This window comes from Aulonocara stuartgranti (assembly GCF_965226115.1).
Source record: "Aulonocara stuartgranti genome assembly, chromosome: 23".
NCBI classification, from domain to species: Eukaryota; Metazoa; Chordata; class Actinopteri; order Cichliformes; family Cichlidae; genus Aulonocara; species Aulonocara stuartgranti.
In genome coordinates, this window is record NC_138958.1 from 6,003,059 (window position 1) to 6,028,072 (window position 25,014).

General features: G+C 39.4%; 1 protein-coding gene across 2 annotated transcripts in view; it reads left to right on the forward strand.

Annotated features, from left to right (window-relative positions):
• Positions 1–25,014, forward strand: part of ncanb (neurocan b) — a 175,596-nt gene that overhangs the window by 73,780 nt on the left and 76,802 nt on the right. For both annotated transcript variants that reach the window (XM_082523078.1, XM_082523077.1), the window contains exon 9: positions 5,817–7,016. In XM_082523078.1, the coding sequence (XP_082379204.1) occupies positions 5,817–7,016 (1,200 nt within the window). The remainder of the gene's footprint in view (positions 1–5,816; positions 7,017–25,014) is intronic.

A 25,014-nucleotide genomic window follows, 5' to 3' on the forward strand; every position in this document is an offset into this window, starting at 1 on the left:
AAATAGTCTCTGCCTCTCCATTCCACTCTATCTTCTTTCCCCTCGAGTATGCCATAATATATTCCTCCGCAGGGCAATTTGAAGTATCGCTGTAAATTTAATTAAACAGTAATTGCAAACAAACAAAGGGGGCACAGCACATACAGTAATGCAGGGTGTTGGAGTGTTCTGCCTTCATTCTCATATTTATTCAAAAAGCGCTTTGTTTACATTGCAGGCTGTAAGAGTAACAGCTATGCTTACTTTTTTAAACCTATTTGAATGTGATGAAATGTGTTTTTTTTTTTGTCTTTTGTATTTTTGTTTAAAAGAGGACAACTTACAGCCTGTTTTTTTTAGGAAATGGAGCTATATTAGACTATATTAGTGGGAATACCTGTGGCTAATATTATAATATAGAATAATATAGAAACATTTCAAAATCCATCTTTCATAGTGATTAACAAGGATACAAAAAAAATCCAAACATACAAGTCCTAAAATCCTGAGATTTAAAGGAAGACATGAGAATCTGGAGTGCAAAGTCTGATATATAATACTGTACTAAAGTCTTGAGCCCCTCATTTCTTTTTGCTTTGATTCCAAGGAGCCAGATTTTCTTGTGATTGTTTTAAAGTGGTGTTGGGCTATAGTTCTCTCAGCTGTCTGAAGGTCTTTCAAAGTTTGTCTTTGATCATTGGCCGCTCTTTCACACATTTTCCATCCAGTCCCTGTATGTGGCCATGTTGAATGGAATGCCTCTTTGCTTGTTAAGCCACCTAAGACTGACCTTCGAATCCTTCAAGCATAAAAAGGGGCACCTAACTCAAGGGACGAGCCAGCGTTGTGACAGACAGCTTAGCAAAGAAAAATTTTAAACTGTTTCTTTAGCTAGCCTTATAATAGCAGCCTGTTGTAAAAGCACGTCATTTGTTGCTATTTCTTCTGTTGAATCTACAGAAATGCCAAAAATAACACAGTTTGATCGGCATAAAATAGTGTTTGTGGTACAATAAAGTAATTTTCGAAGAGTTATTAGCCAAAAACAGGCATTTTTAGCATAGTTTGCTGTGTGTCCTTAAACGTTTTGAGGAAACAGGACAAACAGAGGACAAAAGAAGAAATAGCAGGTCTAAAAAAAACTATCTGCAGCAGAAGAGCAGTATCCAGCAAAGACCTGACAGAGGACTTGAGAGAAGCAGCTGGCCCTTCAGTTGATTCATCATCCATTCACTGAAGCCTTGTCGGAAATGGTCTCAATGGAAGTGTAGCTGTCAAGGAGCCATTCTTGGATAGACAACAGCAAGAAAAGCCTGACAACTGCCAAATTACACAAGAGCTGGGCTGAAAATCAATGGCAACAGGCCTGATGGAGTGATGGCTCTAAATGTGAAATTTCTGGTTGAAACCGTGATCAACAAGTGTGGAGCAATTCAGAAGAGAGGCACAACAGTGAGTGTCCACAGCCATCTGTAAGACATGGTGGAGGCTCTGTCATGGTTTGGGGCCACATTTTAGCGAGTGGTGTTGAAAATCTTGTCAAAATTGATGGAATTATGAATGCAGAGAAGTACCATCAGATTTTGATCCACCATACAATACCATCTTTAAAGTATTTGATTAGTAAATAAGTTAATTGATTAGGTCAGTGCATACAAGCATACCTGGATGGAAAAAGACAATGGAACACTATCAGTCATGGATTGGCCTCCCCAGAGCAACACTCCCGAAGCAACGTTGCCTCATCTTGACAAAGAAAAGAACAAAAAGGTAGCCAACATCCAAAGAAGAGCTTTGAGTGTCCTTCAGGAAGAATGGAGAACTATTCCTGAAGAATAGTAAAAGGAATTACAAGAAAACTGTCTAAGAGAGTTCAGGCTGTGTTAAAAAATAAATATGGTGTTACCAAATACTGACTTTAAAGCTCATCAAAATTGTACACATCAACTGTTTTGCCTTATATAGTGTATTCTACTATAATACTAAATTAGAGCACATCAGAAAGAGGTAAACAAGCAAGGCTAAAAAGAAAGTGTACTACAACCTTGGGTTGATGGAAGCAGGAAGCTTTTCTTTAATGGCTGCCACAAATAACACATCCATGGCGCCAGCTAAATAGGAAAGATCCAAAGTAAGACAAACATTCACACCAGCAGCCAAAAGAATGATTCAATAAAGGTGCAAGGCTTTTCTCACCTAGCGATTGCTGGCTTTATTAATATAAATACTCACTGCTGTGCTACCTGAAATCCCATAGCAACCCAATCCCAAGGTATTAATGAAAATCCATCCTTTAGTCCGCATGCATTATTCACAACCTTATCCAATTAACATGGAGGCTGGGCTGCAATGCCGTTCACTCTAACCACCATCCATGTCTCTGCCAATTAGGCCCCAGCTCTTTGAAGGTAGGCAGTAATGATCACTACAGTGTGGGTGAGCAACACACGAGGAGCGTGAGTATAGGAGGGAAGAAGCAAACAAAGGGAAAGATGGAGAAAGGACTGTGAGGTGTAGTTTTTTTTTTTCTTTAATGTTGCTGTGATGGAAAACTGCCCAGCTGATGTCTAGTAGAACCAATGAACTAAATTAGCTGTTGTTGTGCATCAAGGGCTCAACACTTGATAGCGATTAACATTGCTGTTTTGTCTCTTTGATTGAGGGGAGGAAAACATTTGTTAAGATGGGAATTTATATAATGATCACATTTATTTCAGATGCTTAAAAATTCTTTGCATCAAGAGCATTCAGTTAAATTATTTGCCAAGAAAATATGAGTATTTTGAACATTTTAATAAACTGAAACAGCATGTTAACAAATTATATTCAGGTCAAGAATCACAGCTGAGGAAATATTTGCCAGCTTCATACCAGTCTCAGAAGACAGTGAGGTCTTCACACTGACACTCAGTGTGGCTGCTCCTGACATGATTCACCTGGCCATGCAATAACTTTGCCTCAGTCTTTTTTTATTAGATGCCATATCTGTAGATGGAATGAGCTGGCATTAGTACCATCTTCTGTCTCGCGCGCCTTCTCTTTCTATCATTGTCAGTCTCCTCGCTCGCAATTTAATATCATGTCTGCCTGACCTGCAGGGATTCTTTCAGCCCGTTTACTCCACTAAAGTGCAGTCAACACAGCAGAACCACTCAGTGGAAGCACACAATTACTGTCTGAATGAGGTTCATTATAAGTTTATTTTGCAGCATTTTTGCTCTGAGTTCTGGCCATTTCCACCAAGCCCTCCACCAGCAGATTTACAGCAGCTGAGCTGAACTCTAACCATGCTCTAAATAGCGCCATGAAATCACCCAAACCTATGCCTAATTGTCTCATTTTATTTATTACATGGTTCATTACATAGATGATCAAACCAGATTAATGTGTTTAATTATTCTCACTTCCATCAGTGTGTGTAGTAAAAGTATGTAATTAGCTATTTGGATTATTAATAGGACAATTACACCAGGCTACATGGCTCTTATGGAAATGAACCTCAGGCTCGTAAACCTCACTTAGGCATACGGCAACAGCGAACCTTCTGAATAATTTACATACACTTTAATATTTTATGCATAGACATATTTGTGCATGTTGTCCATCTTGAGGTAATTTGTTGTGCTGTATTGCTATACTTTTCTGGCACGTTAACCGAACTGAGGGTAGCCAAACTGGGCTGAATGATTATAAAGGTGGGATCACTAACTAGACCTCTCAGTAATGTGACTGCACCACTCTCCTAAAAAAATCCCCACGAACATCATCCATGAGTTACACATGCAGACAGAATGAATTATTGATGGTGTAGACAGAGTCTGGTTTAAAGCTGTAAGCTGATAACATACAGTGGAACATTTCATCTAAATAAACAGATCGAGATGGAGCTTGTTGTGGAGCCAGTCATTTGCTTATCGTGCTGCAAGTGCATCTGCATTTTTCCACATGGCTTCTCTCACTACAGGCAACTGTATACCAGCAGGAACTTGTTTTAGGTAAAAGAATCCACAGGGAGTGGAGAAACAGGGACAGAGAAGTGTGAAATTACATTTGAATACATCCTCCCATCCTTTTGGTGTGAGTTTATTCGTGGGCATGTGTGCATATACTCCAGAAGAGGAGGTTCCCATTTTTGTCTACAAACTCCAGCAACTTTAATACCCACACTGATCAGCTCCAGTGGTGCAGAAAAATATCCAAAACATCCAGCTTACAGTAAATGGCAGTTAACTGCTTCTTTTAGTTTGCCAAAATTATCATTTGACTACAGCTTCAAGGAACACACAGAAGAAAAAATTGAACCTACATCTCAGGTACATTGCGTCCGTAGTAAACGTGTAAAAGCACAGTTAAGATTTTAAAGACATTTTAATACACTTTAAGTTGTTGCAGCAGTGCATAAAAATGTAGAAAATATAGTTTTATGGAAATAATAGAAAAAGATGGCATGGCTAAACTACAATTGTTCTCTGCAGGTGATTGTGTTACAAACCAAGACTAAGAAGAGTAAATTCTACTCGAGAATGCAGCTTTGAGGGAAATGGGCTCCATAGGCAATAAACACATCTGAGAGAACTCTAGATTGTTTACTTTGTTTGATCTTGGTTGATATAATTCATTCTGAAATAATGTGTTTAAATTATTAACAGCTTTAGTTTATTACATGATAAATATGATGAACAAAAACTGTACTTTCCAAGCTCAATTGGAAAGCGCAGTGTTGGATATTTCTGTGCTCCGGTCAAGCACGAGGAACATTTTGCTGTTCTTTTTTTTTTGCATCCTGATAGATAAGTGTGAATGAAATCAGTTTGAAGCCATAGCCACTCAGCCTGATTGGTCAAGTAACCAAGAATTATTCTTTGTTTATTTAACTTCTTATAAAAAAACCCCCAAAAAAACAGGGATATTACTGATGGAGATTATGGAATTGTTGCTTGTGTAATCAGGAATCAAATGGTGAAGAAAGGCATAAAAGGAATGACTTCATGGCATTTCAATCTACATTGTTTCATGGTGAACTCCCTCTTCATTATTTACATGCATTTTCACACACTTGATTATTTTTACACATTTGGACCTGATTATTTGAGTGTTTCTCTCACCAAGACTTAGCTAAGACTGGCTGGCTGTGCAAGCCCTTTCTGACTTCTGTTTCCCTACTGGCAGGCTGACAGCCACTGTATCTAAAATCCTCCATTGGATAGATTCCAACTCCACTGTCTTGTGTTGCATCTAATGATGCTATTCTTTGCTTTTAAAGTTCACTGTTGGTCTCTAACCAAACGCTGTGCAGTGCAGAACAAGGACCACTGTTCTTAACTGCTCTCCAAGGGCACAAGGTTGCTCATGGCTCTGTGGTTTATTTGCCGTAAAGTAGAGCAACTTTTATTTGCAGAGTTGCATCGTTTATGTCGTGTTATTTATTCGTTCTTGATCAGTGAGTGGGTGAGTGGTTGCACAAACCAGTGAACCTACCTCATTCTTCAATATCCACCCTTTCCATTACCGCAAATTGAATCCAATTCCAGTTCGGTTGGGGAAAAAAGCAGAATTCTATTATTTCATAACTGCGTACAATGTGTGTGCAGGAATAAAGGAAATATGCAAATACTATGAATGAAATCAGATACAGTTAACACACAGCATTTCCAGCTCAGAGCACTGGCCACAGCAAATCTGTGTTCTTGCTGTTATCATTCATTTTTTAACTATGTTCCCTGAACAGTCTCCATGGGGTTGATGTAGTCTGTGCTTGAGTTTTAAATTGCTAATTCTAGATAACATCCCCTGATGCTTTGCTTAATTAGTCTGTTCTGTCTCTGTATTTTCTATAGAAATCCCTGAATCGGATCCCACTGAGAGCTCACCATCCAGTGAACATGTCAACTTCTCCAGTCTTCAGGGTCTCAGGCGACACCCTACCTTTGTTCCTGCTCCCAGCTCCCAGTTTCAGTGGGCCATCAAATCAATGCGCATTCCCAAACTAGGCCTTCCTAAAAATGTGGGCTATGTGGGTAAAAAACCCACCTGGGAGCCAATGGAAGCTAAAGCAGGACCCATTGAGATGATGACCCTGCCTACCTTCCTTCGACAGGACTACACAGATAATTATTCAGGTGAAGGCAAAGAGCAGGATACAGAGAATGTCAATACTCCAACTGCCAGAAGCGCATCAGGAGAGGAGAAAGTGATAGAGGGTAGTGGAGAAGGGAGCAACGTGGCGGATGGATTTGGAGTGAAAGACAACAATTTGGACAGCAGTGGCATCAAAGTGATTACTGAGTCGAAATCTTCACTTAGCCACAGTGATTTTGCCACTGTGACTGAGCGCACAACTCTGTCCCACTGGCAGCTGGTGGAACAGCCCACCACCCCACCTCAGGTCTCCCAGGAAACAGAGTCAGCAGAGGAGGCTAGGGGCGAGATCTTCTACATTCACAGGCCTACTGACAAGCTCTCATCTACCTCCTCACACAGCGGGGAAGTTAGTTCAAACTCCGGATTCACCCCAGTTTATAGAAAAGACAGTAAAGATACAAGCACTGATGAGGTGATGATTACTGCACATGAGGCTTTGATAGAGATGCTGACAACTTCTGAAATGACGACGGCAGAGCTTCTGGGCAGAGATGCACAGACAGTGGATCCTGCTACCACAGCAGCCACTATAGAAAATAGATCTTATACAGAGGAGCCATCTATTTCCATTTCATGGGCTCAGGAAGACAAGGAGAAAGCTACAAGTTTCCCCAACATGCAGGGCCTCTCATCGACTCCCTCACCCGAAGGAGCATCCACAACCACTTCTGGAGTCATTCACTTGACTACTGCCGTATCAGACATCAAGGTTGCTGCTACAGAAATGGAATCCAGATCTGCCGTTTCTGAGTCTTTTGTTGTGGGAAGCCATTGGACGCCATTCAAGGGCTTAAAGTCAGAGGAACATAAAACCCCGCCAACAACAGAAGATACTGGTACAAAGAATCCTTTTGGCATTCTTGTACCCAGCTGGGAATTTGGGCTCATCCCATCAGGTAGGTTAGCTTCATGTTGTTCCCAGTGAATTAACTGTCATTATTGTCTTCATCATTGTGATTGTCTAATCAGCAGAGATTTATTTAATTATGTATGCAGATTAGTTGGAGACAAAAGCATCAGTACCCTCCACCTTAAAACTAACTCAGATATAAAACATATGCTCCCAACTTGGTCTGTCTGTCACTTGTTGTTTCATTCTACATCCTGTTTCTGTCTCCTGCTTTGACATATATCATGCATTCTTAATCCAGCCTCGTTTGCCCTTTGTGCCTTCACATTTACTTTCATTCCTTGTCCCACCCTCCCACACTGGTATGGAGACAACTTTAGACAGAGAAGTAGTGCAGTGAAGTGAGACCAGCTAGGTCTTAGTGAAGTAATTAGCGGGTCACAGTGAGTGCAATTAGGTGAGCTGGGAAGAGGCAGAGATCCTAGTCCCCAACAAATCAATGTAGACACAAACTACAAGATGGAACTCGTAATAGACTGTGGTCTCTTCTTCTGTCTCATTTTCTTTTGTGTTCATGTTTATTTGACTCAGTCTTCCATTTTTGGCTCAACTATGTTTTCTTATACACTCACAATAATTGCAATGTCTGTGCTCTTTGTCTCACGACAATCACATCGATTTCTTTTGATACTTAATGCACCTGCTACTTGTGGCAGAAAACCTCAAAGTAAATGAACACGGAAAATGCTGCATGCTGTATAAGTCTACTCAGGTCTCTGAAATTTGTCTGGTTTTAACAACCAAAATGTGTTTGCTCAATGTTTAATGAATCTATGTGGAAGGATTGCAATATTTATTGCTCCTTAACTAATGCCTTATATTCATCCTCAGATCTGTGCTTCTAGGTTTTGAAAATGCATTTTTAACATCATGATTTGGATTATGAGTCATCCTGCTCAGTAAAGTGCATTTCTAAAAGTTTTATGTCATCACATGGAGTTGGTGCTGTTGGGAATCACATTGCACGTGGCCCACATACTGTACAGTTTTTTATATAGATAGATAGATAGATAGATAGATTGATTTACACTAACAGTCAAAAGTTTGGACGCACCTTCTTATTTAATGGTTATTCTTTATATAGGCCAAGGGTTTGCAGCACTGTCAATAAAACAAAGGGTGGCTACTTTGAGGAATCTAAAATATACGCCAATTCCATATCTTGTTTTAAAATATTTGATGTTTTCAGTATGAAGACATTGAGAAGGTGTGTCCAAACTTTTGACTGGTATATGCATTTAAAAATTATTATATATATTAAAATAAAAAGTCTGAATATATCGAATGAAGACATCCCCACAGGAGAAATCAGATTTGGTCGAGTGATGTTTTCTAGTTTACAGGGAGCTGTAAAGCAGGAGATGAGCTTTCATCCGTTTAATAACAACAGGAGTAGGAGATAGATTTTGATTTCAGTCGAATGCACCCCAGCAAACCAATAACGTAGGCTCAACTCTGTCTTGTTTGCTTCAGGTGCATGCATTCAATATATTTCACATTTTATGAATGCTTTCCATGGAGCATGACCATGACCCATTATGCAATCATTTAATTTAGTGAACGTGTAAATCCTGCCAAATTATTTTATTCAGAGAAGGAAAAAACTGTTTATATAAGTGCAGCTCAAGGGCATTTAAAAAAAAATGTAAACACTATATTCTCTGTGTTCAACTGTTTATTACATCAGAAAAAGAAAAGAAAACAGTCAGTAGTAGAGGACATTTTGTCTTTATCATGGTGATATTTGAATGGACTGAGTGGCCCTGCTCTTGTTGAGTGATTAGAAGCATGAGACCACTTCCTCTGTGTGACCTTTTATAGTTGTCAGTTTTTAGTACAGAGGAAATTACAGCAATGGTTGTCTGCCCATTACTTCAGAGAGATAGAGACAGAGAGAAGGGAAAGGGCAGGAGGATGGACAGCCCTGGGAAGTAAGAATAGGGGGCGGGAGGGTTGAGGCAGTGCTTGAGAGAGGTGAGCGTGTCCTCCACAATGCTGTGGGTAGGAGAACATAAAGCTCTTTAATCAATGATCAGAGAACTACACTAACCATAGTCCTGTGGGCATCCAGAGAGCACATTGTTCCTCCCCATGTTTTCTTTTTCCTCTCCTCCTTTTTCTTTTTTAAATTTATTTTTTTACATGTCTGTGCTTCCTTCCGATCTTCATTCATCGCTGTCTGATCAGGCTCAGCCCCTCTGTGTCCTGTTTGGCTATATATCTCTGTGCTAAGACAATGGTATATAACGAAACACCCAGCTTTTCCAATCCCTTGTTGCTTTGCCCTCCAGCTAAACCCACACAGATGGGTGGACACACACACTCAAACACAAACACATACATAAGGGGGAAAAAGATATGTGAAGAAGCACCAGCATGCACAGCTCACTCTGAAGTAAACCTCTCTAATCCATCCCACATGTCACACCATCATATACAAACACACACACAGGATATGTGCTAATCCCTCTCTGTGAACACTGTGAAAAGTAGAGACATTTATTTTCTTTTTAAAATTTATTTTATCTTAATTTCCATATTGTATAATCCTAAAGACGGCATTTGTTGAAGTTTGCAACTACGAAAAGTTACAAAAATTGATTTCCAATCCAACGTGTCTCAACAAGCATGGAAATTTACCAAATGCTTCGGAGCACTGGCATCCGGCCCTTTAGGGTGATGAAGCGAGGCAGGTGCATACAGTAATATTGGCTGTCTATCCAACCTTTAAATTACCAATGCTGGTCTGATACTCTGGCAAACAGGGAGCAGGATGCCTCTGACTTATAGCCATTTTGACTGAAGCCTTGTCCCAGGCTCTAGATGGATCAGACCTCTGGCAACATCAATAACACGGCAGCCAGCCCTCTACCAAATTAGAGTGTTAAATTTGGAGGAGAAAAGCCAGTAGGTTGAAGTGTGTGCATGTGTGCGTGCGTGTGTATGTGTTTATGGGAGGAGACGGAGATAAATGGAGACAGGGACAGACTGGGGTGGCATATTATGAGTGTGGGTCTGTGGATAGATGTTCAGTTTGTCTGCTGGCTGTTGGAGTCCTTGGATAGGCTGTCTGGAGCAGCAAGAGGGCACATTCTCAATGCTGCATATAGAAGTGTATTGATTTTTCTGCCTCTCGCTCCCTGTGTCTTCCATCTTTTTTTTTTCTTGACTATCCTTCTTTCCCTCTGCCCTACTAGCTTTTCCCATCTCCCTGACTTTGTCTTTTATTACTCTGCTGGTCATTGTTATGACTCTCCCTGGCATAATGTTTTGATAGCCTCTTGAACTCCAACATGATACAACACAAGGCAGTCAATTGCTGTCTAACTGTATCTGTCCCCTGTAGGATCCTCTGCCTCAGCAAAATCACTTGTGTTTAAAAAAGAAGTCACCTCACTTTAAATCCATTCATTGCCTAATCAGTCATCCTCCCCTCTACTTTCCATCTCCAAGTTTCTCTTCTTTCTTTTCATGGTGTAATTCCACCATTTTTCCATATCAAACACTCCTGCCGAATCGAATCCAGCGCCACTGGCTGCTGCTTATTAAATGAATGGGCTTTGTTAAAGAGGAGCCTTAAGGGACTTTTGGTTCTATCGTGGTGTGGGATGAAATGGTGTTACATACCGCTCTGTGCTGACTGAGCATAGGCCCTTTGTATCCCGTTAACCAGGGAAATAACAGCACTACCAAAGTGTTGAAAATGAGCTCAGATCAACTATGCTGAGCCTTTTGTGTACATCATTAACTGTTAATGATATTAATGCAGACCAGTCTTAAATCCACTGAATTTCAATCAAATCCTACTGTCAGTTTCTCTGTAAACAGATGTACAACTTTGAGGATATCTCAGTGATTAGTCTCAGGTGAAGTCTACTAAGGAGAGGATGTCATTCTTTGAGGAAATAATCATGCCGGGACCCAAATACAGAAACCATGGAGGCAAAATGGAAATTTACAAAAAATTCACTCCTTTATTTTCAGCACACAAGTATGACTGAACAAAATTTCATTCAATACAAGTGTATTTTTCAAAAACAAACACTAAAAGTCCTAATCAAAACAACCAAATGTAGTAGATTATCTTGAGATCACAAATGAATTATATGCAGAAACAGAAGGGCTTTGTGACAGCAACCTGACGAATATGGAGGGAGAAAATGCATACTAAATAAATACACCAGGGAGAAGGGTAAGAAGGTGCAGGTGAATTCAATTAAGACAATAATGAGGATGGGAGATGGAAAAAAAGAAGACAGTAAGATGTAGAAATTAGCATGAAGAACTAACCTACAAAATGATTACTGATTACTACAGCTATAAAAAAAAGTCAGTAATTTGCCCCTCAGGGATAGGAGAGCAGAGACAAACAGAAACAAACAAATCCATTGTTTTACTGACAAACTAGTCTTTTCTTCATTCTTGCTACAGTTACTTGTTATGTTGTCAGTTTGTATTCCCTCAATGGTCAGACACAGTGTTACCACCCTAAGATTAGCCTTTAGGTCCGTATCCTCAGGTAAACAAGATGGTCTCAATTTCCAGTCAACTGAAAGATCTCTTACAAGTGTGAATCGATAACCCCTGTTTTACCCCCAAATCACAGTTTACAAGAGAATGTTGGACAGCAGGACAATAAGTACAGCTGGTATCAAAACCTTCTTTCATTTGTTCTTACAGAACAGAGCAAAACTACATCAATACTATCACGCTGTTAGTCATGGCATTAACTCCAGCAAACTATAGACTGGATGGACATGATGGATGTAGCCCTTTTTTAAACTCTATATTGCTCAGCCAGCTATACGTGCAACTTAGGTGCAGTTTGTTTGTTTTTTTAATTATGGTTGGATCTGCCCCTTAATGCATCTCCTCATACTGTGTTTCATTCTTAATCATAGTAAGAATGAAACATTCCATTATGCAAGAACATAATTCATTAATTTGAACTTGGAAGAGTTTTCATTTTTGTTGTTTTGTTCCTTTGAAAATTGATAATATGAAATATACCATAAAGTACATGAGGAATAACATAAACCGAGTACATAAGAAGAAGAGTAAAGATTAAAGAGAGCAATAAAACAAAAGCAGCCTTGATGAAGTACAGAGAGCTCAGTCAAACATGATTAACCTTTCCCAAGTCAAGCTGAGCTTTACTTGCTGAGCAACGTCCAAGAAGTGGGTAAGCACAAGGGCCAAACGCTGTGCCTGGCAAGGTCATCATCTAACATCAACAGCAGTGATATAAAAAACAAATTCTTGCTCCTTTGCAAAGCACTGTTGGTTTTCAATGAATAAACTCAAACCCATCCTGAGTAAATTTCACCAGGGAATTTTTATTTTCATGCTTTTTATGCAATTTTTTATTTTACATCAGCCAAAGCGCTCCAGCGAAAAAAAATATCTGTTATCAGTGTTCACTGTCTTCTGGAAATGGAGAGCATTCTTTAAACATGTAAAAGTCAATGACATGCCACTTAAGTTGGTAAAGCTAATACTCTGTGAAAATTTTTGGTTTATTATTCTGCAGCAAGCTTGGAAAAGCATAGAAAAGTCTTGAACAGGCGTTTTTATGGCATCATAAAAATGCTTTATTATGTTTGCTGCCACAACAAAACCTGGTGATTATTCAGCCTAGGAGCCCCATCACAGGCAGCTGTATTTTATTTTTTAGATTGTGTGACCCAGAGCTCCCATTATGGCAGATGAATGACTGCATCTCTTGACTGTTCCTGGTAGCAAATCCGCAACAGAATTGATAAACAAGTTTTGTTGTTGTTTTTATGAATATTTTCTCATCTCAAAGCCCTCTAAAGATCAGTTGGGAGGCAGACAAAAGTGTGGCGTTAACTCTAGTAATGCAGTAACAATCGATACTAAACTTCAGTTTTTTGTGTCCCTGGGCACAACATATGTCTTCTAATCATGCATTTGTCTTTTTATTACTCAGCTTTATACTCGCATATGCACAAAGCCCCTTTGTGTGACCATTTGTGGTCTTTTCTCCCATTCAGCTCTCAGTAACTTTGCATTTTTGTATTGCAAGTTTACGATAATTGATCCTAGTCCCATACCAGCCAAAATATGGCAAACATTTGCTCCTGTTGCCTTTATGAATGAGTCACATTCAAACCAGCTGACTCAATGAGGAGTAAAACAACTAAAAGTAAAATCTCACAGCAGATACAGCCATCAGCTGCTTGGTGGAGCATTCAGGCAACCTCATCTCTGCCTGTTTTATGGTACTCATTTTCATTTTGAAGCTGCTCAAAAGAAGATGAATGAAGACCCCTCCTGGGTTGTATGTCACCCTATTTAGAAAAAAAAAACAAGAACAAAAACCAAAGAGCATTTCACTCAGGGATTTTTTTTTCTTACCCAATGAAAAACTGAGTGTTTGTTGTCAGGCACAGACTTTGGGATCCTGCTGGTTTGTAGAGTTTCAGTGAAGCAAAGAACAACATCACCTCTGTGTGCCACCAATTGTGAGGTGATAGGGGCGATGGATGGAGACAGAGAGCTGGACGTGGTGCTGTCAGACAGAATAAAATCCTTTATGTGGAGTCATTGTGTGACTGTGCAGAGTAGAAAACACTCACCTGGTTGCATGATATAGGTTACAGTGGAGCATTCAAGTGCCATCAGATTAGATGTCAGGAATCAGCTTCCTTCTGCTGAAAGAGACAGGTAACAGTTCTATCCTCTCCGTGGTCAGAGAAATGAGACAAAATATCAGCTACTTTTATTACAACCAAATGCGGAGCATGTAGGCATTCATTTTATGGTAACAGGTCACTAGGCAGAGCATAAAAACAATGGCTGCCAAACATGATTTGAATACCAGCATCCTTGCGTGTTCCTCTCACGTTTCCGCACTCCATTTGCAGTCAGACACACGCGTGCACACCTGTCAGGATCTCAGCAAGTCACACATGCATGCACTTGCCGTCAAAAATGGAGCTGCCTGCCATCAAGGTTAACAGCGAAATGTATGATTTCGAATTGAGGTATTTTCTAGCTACAGACGAGTGGCAGCAGAGGGGATGAGTGCACTCAGCTGGGGGTTTTGAGTTGCCAAATTGCCTGACTGACTTTGCTCCTTCTCTGTGGTGCTAAAGGCAGAGCAGTGGCAGCGGTGTTTGGCTCCCAGCATCAGTCACAACGCATCATGTAGCAGCCAGCCCACAGCGGGTGCAAGGGCTGAGCGGTCTCTTCATGTAGGGCATGTCAGACACACCCACGGATCTGTCCCAGCGAGAAGGATTCAGAGACGAGGAAAAATTACAAGTCACAAGAGGGGGAAGGTCTCTAAATGGGTAGAGGATATGAAGGTGTAAATTATACAATTTTCTGAGTTTCTGCTGGCAAGCAGCACTCTGGGGTCATCTAAAGTAGTTCTTCTTTGTTGAGTTTTAAATATTTCTACAGGCAAACCCTCCTGCCCACAGCTTGCTTGTAGTAATAGTGCTGCAATGCTGTCAGAACAACTTCCTCGTGGTAACCACAGTGGGATAGAGACATACACACAGGGGAAGATGAGATTCCCTAACCACACGTGTGTGTGTGTGTGTGTGTGTGTGTGTGTTCGTGTGTGTTCGTGTTCCCTTCTATTACCAATTTTCTGACCTAAATCCATTTAGATAGTTGCATTGTGGAGACCTGACTAGATTTCAGGGACAAAAAACAAGTCCCTAAAGTTTAACTCATTCAATATAAGGTTAGGCAAGAAGTAGTTATCCTTAGGGTTTAGAACCCTGAAACGAATAAAAGTGTAATGTCCTCTAAAGGAATAGAAATAGAACTGCTCGTGTCGCCTTTCCTTTTCATTTAAAGCAAAAAAAAAAAATGTCGTGTGTCCAAAGTCAGTGAGGGTGTTTCCAAGCATGCTTGGCATATTTGTAGATTTTTGCAGAAAAGATTTGGAAAAAGTAGAATAGAAACTGAAGTATTTTGGAGTTTAATCATTGCCTTCTCAGCCAGTCTCAGCATTAGCCTCATCTCTTTTAAGCATATGTGTCAATCGCAGTGAGGAAATGGCTCATCATTTTCAAGTGTGGAAATAAGCTTCACCAAGCAAGAAAGTATTTTTGTTTTTGATTCAGTTTAACTAGACACAAATGTACACCATCGCACTGTGTTTCCAAGGGAGGTTATTCCTTTTAAAATTTCATTTAAAATTCTAGTGTGTCTCAGTGATGTGCACCTAGTGCTTAGTTCCATGATTTCTAACAATCACAGTTAGAAATGCAGTGTCTTTTAGGTGTGAAATGTTTCTGATCTATACACCCACCAAGAGTTATATCCAACACAGTCCAACACAGGTACAAAAATTAAATATGAATGACTTCAAAGAAACCCTCTCAGAGCAGCACCAGCTTCTTATTGAGAACAGTCTGGGCTTGGGTGAGGTTGGACAGGTAGGTCACCATTAACAGGTCATTGATGTTGGAATTGAGCATGTTCTCAAAGTCCTCAGGTGAGATAGTGGGTACTTTGTTTACCAGATCCATCAGGAAACGGCCCACGCTGTTGTCTGCTGTCACCTTGCCAGACAGCACATCCTCAATGTATGCCAGCACTGTGGTCAACATGTACAAACAGCATTAGATGACATATAACAGAAATATAAATGATAATTGGTTTTACAGCTTATTTGAAACAATGTTTAACAAATCATCAAAAGCATTTTTTCTTGCTAAAACCTCCTTATTATTCTGAAAATGCCGAAACTCACAAAATTCAACCATTTTCCAACCTCTTGCTTCTGATTTGCATGGAACTCCTTTGTAAATCTTTTGCACCACATGTGCTACAAGGGCATAAAAATATCAGAGGAGGACTGTGGATTTCAAGGTCAAAGCATACCATCATGTTCCTTGCACTTCATGTGGCACATTTTGCAGTGCAGCTTACTGAATACTGAAAATATGAAACAGCGTACTGCACTCGTTGCACACTTAATTTGACAGCATATTTTTCATTCACCGTGCATCTTGATGGAATTGTTCAATCACTTCATGTGTAACGCTGCAAATTCTTTAAGTCAAAATATAAATGATTCATAATCATTGGCAGTGTTTAAGCCCCTTTTTAGTTCTGTGGGTATATAAAATGTTATTAGACAGTTAAAAATGGGAGGATGTGGTTGATTCAATATTCTATTTCACAAAGCTCTGAAAATGAAAGCAAAGACAAATTGAAGAGAAGGGGGAAGAAACCCAAAGTGGATCGAATGTGTTTGTGATGATAAACCAGGATGGATTATTTTGCTGCCACTCTGACAGTCCAGATAATGCAATTTATTTAGCACGATCGGAGACGCTACAAGTGCTGCTCTTGTAACAATGGACCCTCAATTTGTTCGTCAGTCTCGCTTTACAGGGCTGTGGAATTGGGTTGTGTTGAATCCCTGGTATGTTACTCCTCCCCGGTCCTATCCAGGCTGATTCAGTGTGACGCTCGGCCCACAAGGTGCTCACTAAGAGTGCATCGGCTGCTTTCTGCTGTCTCGGGCTGCTGGTGCTGTAGCTAATCGCAAGTGTCATGCTTTTTCATATTTTGTGTTGTTGTGTGTGCGCGCTTGTGTGTGTGTATGTGTTTGCTTGGAGAAAAAAAAATTAAATATAGTTAAAAAGAGATGAAGTTGAAAGTGGAAAGTTTTATTTAAATTTGCAATGGACCAAAAGCCAGATTGGGCTAAAGTAGATTTCTAAACTTTCATCAGCTTCAGCTTTTTGTATATATATTTTTTTCTTGTATTGTGAAAGTGCAAGTTTGTTTGAATTAATTGTTTTTTCTGTAACGCATCTGAGCCTGTTTGCTTCTCTTTTTGTTTTGGGTTTGTTTTTGTGTTATATTTTGAAAAAAAAATTGCAATGGACTCTCGGGTTGTCTTGCTATTTACACAAAGAAAAATTGATAAATAACTCTAAATATGCTTTATATCTTAGATTCCTGAGAGTAGCCACCCTTTGCTGGTTTATTGACAGCGCTGCAAACCCTTGGCCTTTTCTCAATGAGCTTCATGATGTAATCACCTGAAATAGTTTCCACTACACAGGTGGGCCCTGTCAGGGTTCATTTGTGGAATTTCTTGAACTCTTAATGGTGTGGGGACCATCAGTTGTGTTGTGCAGAAGTCAGTTTGGTACACAGTTGAGAGCCCTATTTGACAACTGTTAGAATTCATATTGTGGTAAGAACCAATCAGCTAAGTAAAGAGAAACAACAGTCCATCATTGCTGAACTGAAGGTCAGTCAGTGGAGAAAATTACTAAAACTTTGAATGTGTGCCCAGTCACAAAAACCATCAAGTGCTACGATGAAACTGGTTCACATGAGGACTGCCCCAGGAAAGGAAGACCAAGAGTCACCTCTGCTGCTGAGGATAAATTCATCCGAGTCACCAGCCTCAGAAATTGCAAGTTAACAGCACTCAGATTAGAGCCCAGATAAATGCTACGAGTTCCAGTAGAAGACACATCTCTTCATCAAATGTTCAGAGGAGACTGCGCGAATCAGGCCTTTATGGTCAAATAGCTGCTAAGAAACTATGACTAAGGAAAAGCAACAAGCATAAGAGATTTTTTTGGGCCAAGAAACACAAGGAGTGGACATTAGAGCAGTGGAAATCTGTGCTTTGTTCTGATGAGTTCAGATTTGAGATCTTTGGTTCCACCTGCTGTGTCTTTGTGTGACGCAGAAAAGGATGGTCTCTACATGCATGGTTCCCATTGCGAAGCGTAGAGGAGGAGACGTGATGGTGTGGGGGTGCTTTGCTGGTGACACTGATGGGGATCTATTCAAAACTGAAGGCCACAGCATCCTGCAGTGACATCCCATCCGGATTGTATTTAGTTGGACCATCATTAATTTTTCAACAAGACAATGATCCCAAACACACCTCCAGGTTGCGTAAAGGCTGTTTGACCAAGTAAATGAGCCATGGAGTGCTGTCCCTGATGGCCTGTACTCCACAGTCAGCAGACCTAAACTCAGTCGAGATGGTTTAGGATGAGATGGACCACAGGGGGAAGGCAAAAGAGCCCTCAGTGCTCAGCATCTGTGGGAACTCGTCCTCATGAAGCACATCGAGAGAATGCCAAGAGTGTGCAAAGCAGTAATCAAAGCAAAGCGTGGCTTTAAAAACCATTAAATGAGAAGGTGTGTCCAACCTTTTGACTCGTGTGTGTATATATATGGTCTTGTTTTTCATTTTAATTTTTTATTTGGTAATACATCTTATTTGGGCTTTTTTCCTTTATGCGTCTCCACAGCTCTGTCTGTTTTGTGTCACATACACCAGCAGGGTTAACTTACCCCATTGAAATATGACTGAAATTGATCCCCGTACGATTTAAATAAATAATACTTTGGAACAGTTTAATATATTGGCAAGGTAGTAGGAGTCATTTGAGTAATCCAGTGTTGATTGCAACTTTAAGCATTCTTATTAATAATTAATGGAGCACTGTTAATGGTTACTTGTGGAATGGCTGAGCAGTGTGTTTGACATCTAGAACTACAGTTTAGATCCAGTGTTGCTTTCACCCCTTTTCACCTCTGGACACACTCTCTCTCTCACAGACACACAAAGGTGTGTAACGGCAACTAGACAAGGGACATCATATGTGGTCAGATGGACAGAAAAAGCTTCTCCCTCCCCTGCAGTGCTCATAAATCCTATTTTGTCAGACTCAGTGCAGTAATCACATCACTACACCTGCTCCATGAACAACCTTGCCTCTAAGATGTGAACACATTCCCAAAGGGTGCAGGCTTCTGTCTGCAGCTTTTGAAGTACATCAGGTGTTCTGATCATCCAATCAGCTCCTGCGAGATCAGTAGTCAGGAGACTGATCGATAGAATTACAAATGACTTCACACTGTTTGTAGTTTTTTGGCCTTTACATTCACCTACCCTAATCAGTTTTATCACTACATTGACAATGTGACTTTGCACAAAAGAACTTTCCGGTGTTTTATAGATTAACACTGACAATTGAAACCTTTGACTTTTGAGAGACAAAAAACAGATTTAGATGTACATTTACAAGCCGTTCAATAATGACATTAAATCATAGAGAACACACTTCTGAGGCAGCTGCTCCTAGACTTTTTTTTTTTTGCAGAATTTGCCTGATTGCTATCCCTTGGTCTTCCAGTTAAATGCAGACTGTGTCATTTCCACCCCTAGGGGTTTCTCAATAAAACTGATAATAAAAAAGGTAATTTGACAGCGTTGTGAAGGAGGATGAGGTTGTAGAAGTTGTTGTCTTACTACCATTGCCGCAAAAGTCTAGTGTGGGTAAAACTTTTTAATATAAAACCTCATGGTATCTTTCAGGGAAACAGGGGTAAGACGATAACGTCCGTCAGTGAATATTATTTTAACTCGAAACACGATATCTTGATGTTGGTAAGATGATATTTCAAATAAGCCAACCCTATCCCAAAACGCTTTCTCCAGATGAACAGATTCAACCTTTTGGGATTTACTTACCTGGATGATTGAGCATGCATCAAGACAATCTAACTCTATCAATTCATTCTAATGAAATATGTAACTTTAGCTAAGATAACGTTATTTTCTTACCTTCCCACTAAACATTGGCTGTTGGATAGATGTACAGATCTTTTTTTTATTGGATTTTGTTATTTATAAATATCAACATTATTGTTTGAAAAATAACACAAAAGAACAGATTATTTATAAACAAAAACAATTTATTACGTGTTGGCCAATTTATTTTTTGTGCTTATTTTACATTTTCTTGTTTTTCCTTAATTGGTTTATTTATTTGTTGAATAAATCAACTTAATTGTTTGTAACCAGGCTAAAACTTTATTAAAATGTGTTGAAAGATTAAAAACATTGAGATCCATGTTAAAATATAAAATAATAATAGTATTTAGTATTTAGAAAAACTTTTTGAAATTCCTTTTAGAAGGAGTACAATGTGTTTACTAAGTTTAAAAGAGCTTTTGCACTATATATGATTATTTTTTATGAGTACCCTGTTTTATTGTGAAGAGCTTTGAAAGAGGAAGTCAATGTTGTTGTGATCGGCAGCAGGACAGACAAGTTGCGATGGAGTTTATACAAGTGTATGTATGAACTGGACTATCTGCTCGACAGTCTTTGTTGATGTGCACATTTTGCAAACTGTCTGTGAGAAGCTGGGGACATATCTGGTCGAAATCCACCATGCAGCTGCTCACTTTTGTTTTAGCTTAAGAGCCCACAAAATCTTGGAGATGTCCGCTGATCACTGCATTCCTTCACACACAACTTTTTGTGTACAGGAAACATGCCCTCCACTCTTTGGACACATGGGACCACAGAGCCTTCAGAAGCAGTATAAAAACAATCTCTATAATGAGTCGAAGTTTGCCATTGAAAAAACGTCCACAACAACCACATTTTGGCCCGTACCTGGAGGTCATATGGATAACAACACTAGACGTTGCCTGGTGTTACAAAACAAACCCTTCAGTAGCTGAAAATTGCACGTCCATAGTTGCATATGCAACTATCCATAATTAACATTTAGCTGATTATCCCTTCGAGGTCATTTTTTTTGTGTATGTTCAAGCAGCTTACTAAGCAGCTTCTGTTGTTAGGTTTGCCACTGGCAGTCACGCTATATTGCCTTGCACCATTTATGGTGTATTACACTGAATCTGTTCTGTACACTGAAATGTCTTCTGTTTATCACCTTCGCCTCTCCGTGTGGGATGCACTGGCATTTGCCTCCCAGGTAGACACTAAGCCGAAGTTGTTGGTATGATCAAAAAATGATGGCATATGCAGCAGGTCAGGTGTTTTCTGCTGAATATTCCCCATCAAAGGCCACAGGATGTTATACAAGAAGTCAGTTTTGATAATCTCACCGAGGGACAAATTGGAGGCGCACAACATCTGGAAAGTTGAAAAAATAGCAAAGAATGGTCCTGGTCCCAGCCCTTGACTTGACACATCACTCTAAGTTTTGAAAAAAGTAGAATTTTGAAGCAAAAACTGCTGTTTGGTTTCTGAGTCATAGCTGGAGATCCAGCATTTTTTACCACCAATGATCCTCCACTCAAAAGTCAGGCCATTTGAAAACAAAATTGGTATTTGACCTTGGGGTCAGTGGTAAAATCACACAAGTACATAGGATCAGAACAGGTCTACCAGGGACTGTTCTGAAAATAGTTGTATGCAATAGCTTGGTAGCTGGCAAGAGTAAAGTGCAAAATTTACATTGTTCAGTTTGTAGCACAGATGCAACTGACTTTTCGTTAAAACCATGCGATTATATTTTTAAATCCCCACTTGTTTTAATAGAGTAACCAATAGGAAGTGAAAATATTGCAATTATATAGCATTTCACCAAGAAAGAGGAAGTACAAAGATAATTTTTAAAACCTGAAAACCACAGTTGTGATAGCCTCCAGCTCCCTAATGACCCTTAACTGGATAAATACAAGAGGATGGATGGATGGAATGAATTGCATTCAGTTAAACCATATTTAATTTTCTTCTAAAACTACCAGTCTTCACACGTATCTTGTGTACCACTGCTTTAGACTGGTAAAGGGAGAGCAGGAAGCAGCTTTTTCCCAGGGAGTTGAGACTGGCTGTTGTGTACATGATCCCTTAACTTGTAGGCCTGAGAAGTTTAGTGTAATGCTCCAGACTGCAGACCGACAGCTCTTGGGTGCATTAAATTGACGGTTGGGGCACCGACATCAGTAAGAGGCGAGAGCTGCACTACCCACAAGTAAACTTAACCTCTGTCTCACTCTATCTCTTCTTCTGCCCTTTTCCACTTTCTTACCTTCCCTTTCCACCTTTGTGTAGCTCACCTCTGTAAATCAATCACTTTGAAGTAATCTAAGATTGCATTGGGGTCTGCATCTCTGTGCTAGAGAGACGTGTTATCTATATTTCAACACAAAGCGGTTTTATATTTCCCCAGTGTGTATTCAGCTTGCAGTGGCAGTAATTGTGGCTGATCTGCACTGAGTGACTTTCCTGCCCAGGGGACACTGATACATGGCTAATGTTCAGACATGTGAGTCTCTATGTCATTCCTGTCAGAGGCGAGATGGAAATTTGAAGTCATATAGGTCATACGGATTATTGACTGAACCGTAGACTTTGGCAGAGCAGACAGTAGAGCCAACTTTTTACAATGGGTGTATTTTTCATCATGGAAAGTCATGCCGCACCTAATTATCTTAAAGAGCACTTCTAGTTTTATACAATCTGGCCTAGTACTCATTGCTGAGCTGTGCAAACACTAGAAGTATTAAGGAGAAGATAAGAATGATTAGAACTTAGGTGTGAGATCCCTAAAAGTTAAATGGGCTTTCATTGCTTTCTCATTTCCTGTGTGTCTGTATACCATAAAAGGTGTGACTATGAAGTTCAGCAAGTCTGCACCTAAAAATTAAAAACATTGTTTTTAATTTTTTGACGTGCACATCGTTTCTGAAACATCGCCAGGAAGTCACGTTTTGCCCTCTTCTTCTTGCGTGTCCGCAGCATTGTTTCAACATTTCTAGTTTTTTGCGTATTTTACTCTATTTTAAATTCTAGACTCCCCAAGTGTGGGGAATTCTTGGAGTTATACAGCACAGATGTTGCCACTTTCATATACAAAAAATGAACTTGTGATAAAATAGATGTTCACGGTGGCCATTGAACAAGTGACTATATAAATATTTCACACTGCACACACAGATGAGCTGCCACAGTGATGACAACAACTCTAGTGAAGCCCATACTTTGCAGTTTAGCCCTGGCATTCATCTGGCTCTAACATTTCTGTGTGCTTCGGTACCTTTTCGGAATGTATTGTAGCATTAAAGTTTTATGGGCCAGCTCTTTCTTGGGCCTAGGTGATGGCTTATCACGCTCAGAGAGGGGGAACACTTGAACAGGCTGAGGTATGATCTATGTCTCAGCAAAGCTATTACAAGGTTCACGGAGTCCAAGCACAGCTAAATGGTGGGTGATAAGCAGGTGTATATACAGCAAATGTAAGTGCATATGTGTGCAGTTTTGCCACATGTGGGTGTGCGTGTCACACATTTATTCATGCAGACTTCAGTGTTTCTGTCAGCACAACCTTTTCAGCAGGCTTCCATTCAGATGAATTTGCTAACCACTCAGCCTCAGACTTCATAGGACTTGAGACATTTCCCCAAGTGCAATCCTCTTTTATGGTCCATTCTAAATCCTGTGTGTGTACGAGCACACATCGAGGAGTAGCTTCCCAAATATGCCACAACGCTAAGATAATCTCTCTCTTGAGAGGCTTAGAAAAAAACTAAAGATGACCCAATGGAGCAGTAAAATGTCACCCAGCAGAACATATTTCATAAAACTCTGCAGAGGAATGAAGAGATGTTGCAATATCTGCTCATTGTCAGGGATGAAGACTTTACATTATCTGTTTTGTGAGTATGAATTTGTGTCACACCGCAGACCTTAGCCCTGGAAGTTGAAACCCTGCAAGGCTGAAAATGTCTCTCTTTTGCTATATCTGCCTATTTCCGTGTGTCTATGTCAGGGACAAGTTTCTCTATCTTTCCCCTTGTCTTTTTTCGTACTCTAGCCTCCAATCTTTCTTCTTCGGTCTTCGGCACAGAAGGAGAAAGACACACAGAAAGGATAGAAGGAGCGACCTATTTAAAGACCAGTGTGTAATTAATCATAAGCTAGCAGCATTAAGAGAGGAAGAAATGTATGACAGTTCTCTCTGTGGCTTTCTGTCCCTCTCTAGTTGGCATTTTCTCATACTTGTGCTTCTCTTTAATAAATGTGAATTTCTATCTTCTCCTCCCATCTGTGTCACGGACCAGGGGCTTTATCTCCTCCCTCTCATACTTTTTAAAAACTGTTTTCCAATTATATAATAACCGCAGTTAATATACGTGTACAGACATGCCCACAAGTACACTGTTCCAAAAAATAGTAATGTCAAAGTATCTTACTGTATATTTTACAGTTTTGTACTGTCTTTCTAGAATATCATTAAATTTACATAAGTAGACTGTAATTTTACATGTCAAAGGTAAAATAACATATCATTACTGTAAATATAGTAAAACACAATTTACTTCTTTTTAATTATATTTTTTGTACATATGCATATTTAGATTGTAAAAATACATTCAGAAATGTATCATAATTTCACAAATATTTGTCTGTTATGTGAGAGAATGATCTGTTAAATTCAAATTTAATACTATGGAAAAATATATAAAATGATCAAAAATTAATGAGAATAATCAATAATTTAAGGAGTATTTGAATTATAATTTTGCTGAAAATTTCATGTCATCTAGGTCTGATTCAATAATTCAGAGGTAACAAGTGAAAATATAATTAATAGGAATAAAAACTAAAAAAAAAACATATAAAACATTGCACGGCCACTCTGTGCTAATTATATATTTTAAAAAATAAATGTAGAGGTAGGAATTGCAATTAATATAAATCTCAAAGTATTCACAACATTCCTGAACAGAAATAGGCCTCTGCAACTGGGGTGAGGGTGTGGCCATGAAAACAATGTGACATGCCATTGGATGTTGGGACACATAATAACATGACGCTAAGCATCGGCCAATGAATGTGAACTAACAACCACAAGGTCGCGGGTATGGCTGCACTGTAGGAAAAAATCCTAATATAAAAGTATTTTACTGCATTTTACAGTTTTGTTCTGTTCTTCAAGAATATCATTAAAGTTAGGTAAATAGACTGTGATTTCACATTTCAAATGTAAATTAACGTTAAATCACTGTAATGCAATAAAACAGAATTTTATTGATATATTGATATACCTTTATTAGTCCCACAAGGGGAAATTTCACAAATATCTGTCCGTTATTTGAAAGATTGAACTGTTGAATTCAAATGTAATGCTATGGATTTGATTTGATTTGATATACCTTTATTAGTCCCACAAGGGGAAATTTCATAAGGC